A 10,789-nucleotide genomic window follows, 5' to 3' on the forward strand; every position below is an offset into this window, starting at 1 on the left:
ACAGAGACCGGATTAATGTAGATTTTAATTGAATCCTGAGTCAAGAGGTGTGCTCCTTGTTCCCAGTTTAGTGCTCGCCAGAAGTCGTAAATTTTGCATATTATTTACGAAAAACACTTATATCTGTCGATGAATTTAAACGGGTCTACTTAAACTAGCCGAGAGGAAAATAAAGATCGAAATGCAATGTACGCCATGGAATTTAAATGGAAATTCAATCTGCTCAGGCAGTGAAAAAAACAGAAGGGTAAGTAGGGTGTATTATATGAGAACATTTATTTAGGATGATGCTGGATAGATTTTAGAACTTTAAATACGAGTTTGAATGTTCCGTTGGTACTCTTTTCAAATCAAACATTTTGTAAAATTTAAAATATTCAATGCCAATAAAGAGATATTACTAAGTCTTATTCTATAGGTAATAATTAAGCAATTTTAAAATTTAATTTATTATTCGTATTAAATGAAGGTTCATCCCGAGTATTTCAATATCAGTTACTTTCAATGAGCAATTAAAAATATATTTTAAAAAATCATATCTTTTATTTCTCTGAGTGCATGGTAGTGGCCAACTGAGGCAAGAAAGATGCAACCGCAGCTGGATTTTTCCTTTATGAGTATGCAGTCGCGCAACTTCCCGGCGGCTGCTGTGAGTAGCCCGCCCTGTTCAGTCTACATTGGTGCGTGTTCCGGATCGGATTCGGGATCGGAATCGGGATCGGGTTGAAAAGCCTGGTGGGCAATGGAAACGGAGGCGTTGCAGCAACTAGTTTAGCTTGCGGCCAACGTCGCGTGTGCACTTGAAGGCGGCCCAATAAGTTGGCCAAAAGTGTTCCAGCGAAAGAAACGCGTTCATAATTGACATTTCGGCTGCTCCGAACATTCAACACTTCTGCCGGCGTCGCTGTCGCCGTCGTCGTTTGGCAACAGAGCTGTTAACCAAACCCCAGAACCACTGTTGTCTCAGAAGCGTTCGGACCTCCCAGCCAAGAAGACGGTCCTGTCCGTCTAACGCAAGATACCACTAAATCGGGAGTATCGAGTATTGAGCACCGAGTATCCCCAGAGCAAGTCCAAGTCCAAGTCCGAATCCGAGAACTTCGTCTTCGCGATCGTAGTCGTGGTCAGGTGAATGCCATCGGGGCAACGTGCCTGGCATTCGAAGAGATATACGTTCTGAGTCGCGGTTCGCGGTGGTGGATACTGTATACTGTATAGCAGCCAATTTATATATGGTCTGCCCCGATCAAAAACGAAAACAAATTGGGAAGTTATAACCGCAGCGAAAGCAAAAAATAACAAAATGTTTGCATTTCTGCCAGTTTTATTACTTTGTGTGCATTTGCTGCATTTTAAAATGATCTCGGGCGTAGATCTCCCATCCGTTTCGGGAGGGGCACAAGCTCCAGCTCCTGTGTGGGAAAATGGTGAAATAAATGCGGCACCCGAGGCAGGATTGTTTAAAGCCAATGCCACCGCTGAGGAAATCTTTGGCGGAGCGGTGGTGGGTAAGTCAAATAATTGGATTCAGGAAAGGAAAAACACCAGTACTGGGAATAAAAAATATTTTTTCCAATTTAATCGAAAGACTTAGGGCACAAACTTTAAGGTCAAAGAACCAAAAGAACTAGAGCCTCCAAAAATATGTGGAATATTTATTCAGTTATTTTTTATTTACGAAATAAAAAATTATGAAATAAAAATTTTATAAGAGCGTTAAAAGCGAAGTATAAATAATTTTTTACTTTACGCCTTCTACTTAGAACTTGATGTTAAAAATAATATTAGGCTCGATTAATCCGATGTTAAATTTGTAAAAAGGTTTACGGTTGTATATCTTTTTAAAATATCCCGATAAAGTTTCTTATACTATCAAATCCATATATTTATTAAAAAAGACTTATACAAAAGCTAAACTTAAACTAATATTCCTTTTTATTTACTAAGATAAACGTATCAATAGCTATTCTTCAATATACGTCACTAATATAAATTTAAGTTCAACGACTTCGAAATAACATTTTTCTGATTCGACAGTAGAATTTATGCGAGGCACGCACCAAGCATTACTTGTTTGACCTTCAGAAATCTATAAATCGTTTAAAGCTAGGAGGGAAAATGCGAAACTTTGATTCTACGAGTGAGTGTTCCCAACATTGTTTACCTTATAGACTCGATGGCTTGTCGCTAGGCCCGCCCCTTTAAGCCAAACTTTCTAGTGCAAAAAAACGAGAACTCATGTAGGCGTGAACTTTCAGATCAACTTCATCGCGTTTCGATCGTGTTCTGTCGCCTGTCAATGTCCCCGTCAATCTATTCTCACTTATTTATGGCCAACAATTAGACAATTAGACAGCACTTTTGATGGAGGGGCGTGATCTGTGGTGATGTCTTTTCGGGGCGACGACATGATCCTATTAATTTGGGATGCCCCGCAGATTGGGCTGTAAACGTATAGCATATATAAGACCATAAGCCGACACCTTTCTCAGCTTTAACAAGCTATATTCATTAAAATTAATTTTTATTTGCATTTTGTCCAATTTGCTCGTTCACTGTTAACAACGTTTGCCATCAGAATCGCGATAAATATTGTTTATATGACTGTTGGTGATATAAAATTTAAGAGCCACCATTAAGTAGACCTCCAACTCGGGATATCGAGTTCTCTGCGATCCTGCGTTAAAATTCAGGTTTTCAGTAGCAGACAAGCTGTAACGGTCTTGCAGACCTTGAACTTGTAACTTGCCCCTGATTCTCGATAAACTTTTTGCAAGTCTTCAGAATCAAGTGTTTATGCTTAGCAGAGAAAACGAGTTGCATCTTGAGTTGGATGGGTTCCGAGGACCATTCGAGCTATAAGAACTTCCAGGAAAAATAAAAACCTTGATATATATGAATAGCAAAAATACATAGAACATTTAGCTTAATTAAACATTTTTTATAGCATTTTTAACTTATTTACATAAAGTGCCATATCGAAATTAGATTATTTCAACATGATTGTCTAATTATTTTGACTATTAGTAAAAGTACAATAAATGTATGTATTTAAAAAAAAAATTTCTTAAGACTTACATTTTTAACTTTTTAAGTAGCGTTAGTGTGTCGAATTCCAAGCAGGATCTTTAATCAATCAAAGCGAATTCGTTGCGCTGATTTTTGGGTGACAGCTTGTCATAACAATTTAAAGAGAATCAATGTTATATCCAATAAGAAATAAACATAAAAGTACAATTTCAAGACATTATTTGGGGCAAATGAGTAATATTCCGATGACTTTCTTTGGGGATCCACACAAACATAAGATTCAGACAATTCCTGGTGAGTGAGTCACGACGTGAGGATTAACATTTTTCGGTGGGTGTAAAAGTTACTTTGTAAATGAAATATTGTACAAAGTAATATGCTCATTCATTACCGATTCGTAGCATGCCCTGAACGTATTCTTCATTACGAGCTGTGTCAGTAAAGCAAAAGCCACGTGCAGAAATGAAAGACTTCCCTGCCCCATCTTCCACTGAAAAATGGTTTTTATGCTCGATTTAGAATCAATAAAACTTACACCTCATCGAAGGCATTAAAGTTTCGGGCTGTCAAGAAGATCGTTAAAATTAATCGACACAAAAGCAAATAGCTCGTTAAGAACAAAACCCCCAAGATAAACGGCCCAAATGGCTTATTTAGTCAAATTTTATGCGCTGCCGAGCCACTCGAACTATATATGTGGGCCAAAACATGCGTAATAAATTAAAAATATGGCAAATTCATGCTAAATAGCAACAACACTGGACATACGACAAATGCGAGAAAAAAACCATATAAAGTCGGCGACCTAAACAAAGGCCTAGACCAATTTTAAGAAGCTGCCAATGGACATGACAAATATATGACAATTGACAGTAGAAAGTTGCCGCAGTGGGGGGCAAGTCCAGCATCTCTGAAATGGCACAGCAATTGTCATTCCGTGTGGAAAGAGCTTAAGTTTATTGTCAATATTCTGGGCGGCGAAATATGTCAAAATATTGAGTAATCACTCTCGACTGGCGGAGTGGAGAAGCGTGGACCCAAAACTCAAAACGTGAACGAATGTTAAGCAAATATTGGCTTGGTCTTTTCTCCACTTGTTTTTTTTAATCTTTTTTTATTTGGGTGCTTTGTCAATAGCGCAACAGATTGGCCAAAAATGGATTGTAAAGTACCATAGTTTTGACTAGACAATTGCGTATGTAGCTCAAATCTTTCCAGGGTTCAACGAACTCTGATCTCAAGAGCCATTAGAAATGATCATCGGTTCCTCAAGTGGCAAACATATTTCCAATATATGAAAATATTATTGGCTTTATTCCACATATATTCTATGGGCTTATTTTAATCGACCCAATAATTTTTATCAATAAAAAAACTAAAATGAGATGAGGAGTTGATAAAAAAAATGGTGACTGCAATAGGGATCCTATTATAATTAAAAATGGACTTATAATAAAAGTTAACTGTAAGGATCAACATTTCTGCAAGCTTAAAATTTAAAATTCTAATAATTATGAATTATATGCATAATTAATTAAACTTTAAATGGCAATCAATCAATTTCAATCCCTGAAGGTTTTAATTCGATAGCTTATTCTCTTTCTACAGATTCCTCATCACCAAATCTGAGTCGCCAGCGTCGTCAGTTTTTCTTTGATCCGAGTATTTTGCTGTGGCAGAGTGGACTTGGCACGGGTGTTCCTGGTGGCTGGGGTCCCGGCGAGGGATCCAAGTGCTTGACATCTCGAGGGCAACCGGGTGTTTGTGTCCGCATCGATGGATGCCGCCAGTACTACCGGGCAGCCCGCCAGATAGCCATCTTCACCCTGCGACAGTGGCCACAGACCAATGGACTTGGCCTAAATGGCAACATGTGCAACTTCTTCGATCTGCTGGGCAGAGTTAACAATGGCATCTGTTGCACAGACATCGAAACCAACAGTTTTGGAGTATTTCCACTGCCTGGAACGTCGACGACCACGACCACGTCTACGGAGAAGCCTTCGATGGCAGCTGACGAGGAGGATAGGATGGATGTGATGCCCGAGGGAGAAGTGGATGCTGAACAGCCAGTGGATGCTCCTCGACCCGAGGACCCCATTGATAATGTTAACAGTGTAGAGGATATGCCAGATTTCCAGGATGGCAACACAATTGAGGGCAATGCTCCTGAAGGGGATCCGCAACCCGAAGCTGAAGCCGAGCCCGAACCCGCGGGACAACCGGTGGCGCAGCCTATTCCCACACAGCCAGCCAGTACAATCTATCCTTATCAATGGCCCTTCGGTTCCTTTGCGGGTGGAGTGGCCCAGTGGCCACCAGCTCTGCCCACTCACCCACCCACAACTGGCGGCTGGCCACCACCGCTCCCCACCCATCCACCAAACCATCATTATCCCACGCATCCCACCACGGGCGGAGTTCCGAGCACCAAACGCACCACTGCGCGACCCACTAGTCCCACCAGACCCACCACCACCAGGCGACCCAGTTATCCTAGTTATCCTGCCACAACCACCACCACCACGACGAGACGTCCAGCAAGTGGCTCCAGTCCGGAAGGACTCCCGCTGCAGTGCGGCAATAAGAACCCGGTGACACCCGATCAGGAGAGGATTGTGGGCGGCATCAATGCCAGTCCACACGAGTTTCCCTGGATAGCGGTGCTCTTCAAGTCGGGCAAGCAGTTCTGCGGCGGCAGTCTCATCACCAACAGCCACATCCTGACCGCAGCTCATTGTGTGGCAAGGTGAGAAGGAATATATTATTTCATTTTTAAAACTATTTTATAATGTGATATAACTACAGGATGACTTCCTGGGACGTGGCCGCTTTGACAGCTCATCTGGGTGACTACAACATCGGCACCGACTTTGAGGTGCAACATGTGTCGCGCAGGATCAAGCGGCTTGTGCGCCACAAAGGTTTCGAATTTAGCACCTTGGTAAGTGCTCCTAAGTATTAAAAACAGACCCAACCAATACCAATAATAAATACAGATTAAAAGGAATTTTTAGAATTCCAATTTAATGCCAAAAATTATTAAAGTGCTTTGAAAACATTCTTTAACATTCTTAACTTGATTTTTTTTAAATTTTAACATACAAATATTATTTGAACACAAAATAAAATTGTACGTAAATTTACAAATATGTACAGAAACGATATTTTTTTTCGTATGCACCTTTTTAATTTTTGTTTTACAGGTTTTCTAGTTATAATTACAAATTATAAGACTTTAAAAATACAAATTACTTAGGGATAATTAGAATAGATATTTTAAAACTTTCCAAATTTTTTTAAATTCATTTATATAAATTATTACATGATAATTATAATACATATTTTAAATCTCCAAATTTTTTTTATTGCTTATTTCCATTTATTACTAATATTAATACTAATACTAATTTTAATAAATGTCTATCCTTTTCGGTGCCTTCTCTGTACTGATAATGTTAGATTTTTTTTTGCTAAGCAGCTTGTCTATTTAATTAATATATAAATTATAATTTTATTTTCCCATGTCTAGCACAACGATGTCGCCGTACTCACGCTGAGTGAGCCAGTGCCCTTCAGCCGGGAGATCCAACCGATTTGCCTGCCCACCTCGCCCTCGCAGCAATCCCGCTCGTACAGTGGTCAGGTGGCCACGGTGGCCGGATGGGGAAGTCTCCGAGAGAATGGCCCTCAGCCCTCCATTCTGCAGAAGGTGGACATTCCCATCTGGGCAAATTCGGAGTGTGCCAGGAAATACGGAAGAGCAGCGCCCGGTGGCATCATTGAATCCATGATCTGCGCTGGCCAAGCAGCCAAGGATTCGTGCAGTGTAAGTGGACTATCATATACTACTCCTACCCATTTTGACAATCTTACTGATTTTATCTGCAGGGCGACTCTGGCGGACCCATGATAATCAACGATGGCGGACGCTACACTCAGGTGGGAATCGTTTCCTGGGGCATTGGCTGCGGAAAGGGTCAATATCCTGGCGTCTACACTCGTGTCACTTCGCTGCTGCCCTGGATCTACAAGAACATTAAATAAACATAGGATTCCGATTAGTCTAAGACGTGATATGCTGCAATATAATAAGAGCGAACGATTCAATAAAACGACAAAAATCTTTAAAGATGTTGACTTTACAAATGCCTAAAAGTATACCGTGCTTTTGTATCAAGCTTACCCTTTTTTGATTGCTATACAAAAATAAAAAGTAATGCGAAGGTGATTGTGAATGAGTATATTAATTTTATAATCTGTAATCGGGGAATAATTGATTTTACATTTGTAATATGGTTCTATTGTTCCATTGCGCTTAACAAAGTAAACATTCACATACAAGTTACATACAGCATACATAGCTCATATTAATTCAGAAGAAAGGCTTTCAAGCTTCAACTAAATCCTTGCGAAATATGAGTTCACCACGCGATTTCGTTCTCGAGGACTTGTTCAAGTTTAACCACATTGTCTTGGATCCGTTGGTTGAAGTATATTCCCTGCCATTCTTACTCCCCAAAATCTTGGAGTACCCCGAATTGGTTCTAGCGACAGATGCCCCTGACGATCGTCTCGTGGGCTTTATTCTCGGAACGCGTATCGAGGACTCGACCGAGCATATTGGCGATGGAAAGGATCTGAGTTGGAGTCATGGACATGTCTCTGCCCTGGCTGTAGCCCATAACTATCGTAATCTGGGCTTGGCCACTCGACTGCTGAGTACTCTTAGGGATATGATGGACCGTCAGAAGGACTTGTATATGGATCTATTTGTGCGTGAGAAGAACAAGAACGCCATCCGACTTTATGAGTCCTTGGGATACGTAAAATATCGCTGGTTGCCCCAGTTTTATGCCAACGATCACGGTTATGATATGCGACTGCCTTTATCCCGGGATGTCGATAGGATTTCCCTGGAGGGGATTTTGATCAATAAGCTGTATAGTTTCGGCAGTATGCTGTACTATCTCTTTATGCTCTACTTATTCGGACTCAAAGATATTTTGGTGTATGGTATTGGCAGAAGGCTTGAGTAGGGTTTTAAATCTATTATATAAAACCACATAATTTATTTGTTCTTTTGGCCAACGAAAACTATAAATTAAAACATTTATGAAACAACCAGAGAAAGTTCATTGCACTCGGCCGACGAAATTGAACTAAAAGCATGAGCAAATCGCTCAAAGTAAAAAATGAAAACTTGAAAATATATGTCAGAAAGCATATGGAAACACGATTTGTTTATATGACAACATTGAACCAGAATTTTCAAATGCTATGCGTTTCAAGTTGCGCAAAATGCCAAATTGTGAAAATCATTGCGCGTGTTTCAGACACATGTCCGTACCAGACTACACTTTATATTTATATATGTATTTTCTAATTTGTTTGCTTTGAAAAATGTAGCTAATAAAAAAGACAACAACAAAAGCCTTGACCATCTCGAAACGGAAATTCGCAATTGAATTTGTTTGGCAAACGAGACGAACATCAATGCGTTTGCACTGTGTACATTAGGGTGGACCACTATTAAATATGATTAGAAAATCTAAAACATTAAATTTTTGGTGAATTTTAAGGCTGACATTTTTATTTTATGATGTTTATCTTTTTAAAGCAGTTTAGTTCTTGTTTATGCCTGATTCCTTACTTAAAAAAAATTGTAATCAAATTGTGTACCATGACAAGACTGAGAGTCCACCCTATTGTAGATTCGTACCTAAAGTTAGCCTTTGTGCGTCAACGGAAATTGATCTTTCGTTAAGAATTCACCTCAATGGATTTTCTTTAATTAGCTATGTAATCCAAAAATAAAACTAAAATTTATATGAAAAACACATGTCCCGCTTAATGAACCTCCATGGGATGTGGTATGTACTTTCTCATCTCGAAGGCATTCTCCGGTTCCGGGTCATCTGGATAGTAGTCCTCTAGTGTTTGGCGATGAGCGTAGCCCATGGAGGTGTACAGGTGATAGGCGGCCTGATTGCTGGCTCGCATGAAGAGGTTTACAAAAGAAGCTCCTTTGTGGCTTGCAGCTATAAAAAGGTAATCCATTAGAGCAGTGGCAAGTCCAAGGCGTCTATATTCCGGAGACACGGTCAATGCCGCCACATGACTATGCGGCTCCTGATTTTGCTTGGCCACATAATGCCCGAATATATATCCCATTAGTGGGCCTTCGGGACCTGGAGCTTCGGCAATCCGTGAGAGTCCTGGGAATTCCAGGAGGTGCTTCACAAAGAACGTTAGGCTGTATACCTCTGTAAGGGCATCAAACACTAATGAATTAATTTTGAATAGATCATCGAAACGCATTTCCCGAAAGCTTGCCATTTCATACAAAAATTTGTACTATTGTTTCATTTAATTTTAACAAATTCAAGGATTTTATGCTATGACATGTTAATGGCCTGCTTAATTGAGTGATAAAAATGAGTGATATAAAACTATTTTCGGTTCATTGCCAGGGTTGTTTGGCGGGGTTATAGACCACACCCGATAAACATAATCAAGCCGGTCAGCCAAAAGACTTCGCCACGGGAATCGAAAATTATTTCTCGATCCTCTAATGAGGTTAATGTTCGAAGCACTCGTTGACTCAGCGCCCTGTGCGCTTTTCAAAGATCTATTTATACAATTTAATGGCGCATTTTGCACAAAAATAAATAAAAGTACAAACCGATATTTGTCTTTGGTCGTATACATTTATATGTAAGCGCACATTATATTGGTAAGGAGGCAGAAATCTATTTATAATCGAAAGCATCAGCCAAATTTGTTGTGTTTTTCTTCTCCCTGGACAGGTGGTCCAGTCAAAATAATGGGGGAACTTGTAAAATGTAAACTGCTAGAGCTGAATATGAAAATCATCTAACCGGCTGAAGAAAAATGATTTGCTAATTCCCCAGCATCGCTCTTTTTCCCTTGTTTAGGGTACATATACACTAAATTTACATATATACACTGGATGTTTGTTTAGCGGTCTTTTTCCATTATTTGTTTTTCAAGCATGTGTGATTTATAATGATTTATCAGCGCATTTGCCCACAAGGCACGGCCAGAACAACCAAATGGAATCATTCATGATGGCATGCTTTTGTATCTTTGTACAAAATCTTTTGGGGCAGCATATATTTCATCAGATGCATTTTCTTGTTCTCTGTCTTGGTACTCAATATTATTATAACAGATCTGTATGCACTTGAAATGGATTTACAGAGTAAGTAACAAGCATAGTCGAATAATGGGAAAAATATGAATTATATTAAAACATTTTTTATATTAATTGCTTGTTTTCTTACCTTACCAAAACTTAGAAAACTGTTTGAAAAGAGAAAACCAAAATGATTAATAACAAAGCCCAACCAACCGAAATCTTTAAAGCAGTCTAGTGTGAAATATAGAAGTACCAATAATTTATTTTATGTGCTAAGTGCATTGCGCACTAAACCCGACGATGATCGGCCCTGTAAATACATTTGAATGGTTCTGCGGATCGGAAAGGAGGAAAACAATAAGTACAAACGTCCGCGGGCTTTCTCAACTTTTAGATTTCTTTTAAATAAACTCAAAATTCGTCGAATTTTCCGAGCAGACGCACTTTACACATGCTCACAAGTAACCACCACAATCAAATGGATATAGACACGGACATGACCGATGGTCGAAAAGAATATGTACCGAATAAGAACTAGAAGAAGAACCTATTTCGAAATGTGAAATGTGCTTTTCGGCTTTTCGGCCGAGAAAATTT

The 10,789-nt window shown here is 39.5% G+C and overlaps 3 protein-coding genes across 4 annotated transcripts; 2 read left to right on the plus strand and 1 right to left on the minus strand.

Moving 5' to 3' along the window:
* The first annotated feature begins 692 nt into the window (after positions 1-692).
* On the plus strand, positions 693-7,162 carry l(2)k05911 (lethal (2) k05911). Its single transcript, XM_017090566.4, has 5 exons — positions 693-1,508; positions 4,639-5,779; positions 5,839-5,974; positions 6,563-6,859; positions 6,922-7,162. The coding sequence occupies exons 1-5, from the start codon at positions 1,304-1,306 to the stop codon at positions 7,075-7,077; spliced, it is 1,935 nt and encodes a 644-aa protein (XP_016946055.3). The 5' UTR covers positions 693-1,303; the 3' UTR covers positions 7,078-7,162.
* Positions 7,163-7,354: 192 nt separating this feature from the next.
* On the plus strand, positions 7,355-8,468 carry Naa20B (N(alpha)-acetyltransferase 20 B). Its single transcript, XM_017090567.3, has one exon. The coding sequence runs from the start codon at positions 7,449-7,451 to the stop codon at positions 8,067-8,069; it is 621 nt and encodes a 206-aa protein (XP_016946056.3). The 5' UTR covers positions 7,355-7,448; the 3' UTR covers positions 8,070-8,468.
* Positions 8,469-8,800: 332 nt separating this feature from the next.
* LOC108021730 (N-alpha-acetyltransferase 20) lies at positions 8,801-10,764 on the minus strand. Of its 2 annotated transcripts, XM_070997769.1 has the most exons (2): positions 10,338-10,764; positions 8,801-9,296 (listed from the first exon to the last, which is right to left on the minus strand). In XM_070997769.1, the coding sequence occupies exon 2, from the start codon at positions 9,202-9,204 to the stop codon at positions 8,881-8,883; it is 324 nt and encodes a 107-aa protein (XP_070853870.1). In that variant the 5' UTR covers positions 9,205-9,296; positions 10,338-10,764; the 3' UTR covers positions 8,801-8,880. The 2 variants fall into 2 exon arrangements, with proteins under 2 accessions (XP_070853870.1, XP_016946057.3); XM_017090568.4 differs by lacking the exon at positions 10,338-10,764 and having other exon boundaries at positions 8,801-9,667.
* Between the last annotated feature and the right edge of the window lie 25 nt (positions 10,765-10,789).

The sequence above is a fragment of the Drosophila suzukii genome, chromosome 2L, assembly GCF_043229965.1.
Source record: "Drosophila suzukii chromosome 2L, CBGP_Dsuzu_IsoJpt1.0, whole genome shotgun sequence".
Classification (NCBI taxonomy): Eukaryota; Metazoa; Arthropoda; class Insecta; order Diptera; family Drosophilidae; genus Drosophila; species Drosophila suzukii.

Bases quoted from the DNA above. Each gene is read 5' to 3' on its own strand.
- Naa20B (XM_017090567.3), top strand. From the start codon at position 7,449: ATGAGTTCACCACGCGATTTCGTTCTCGAGGACTTGTTCAAGTTTAAC.
- LOC108021730 (XM_017090568.4), bottom strand. From the start codon at position 9,369: ATGGCAAGCTTTCGGGAAATGCGTTTCGATGATCTATTCAAAATTAAT.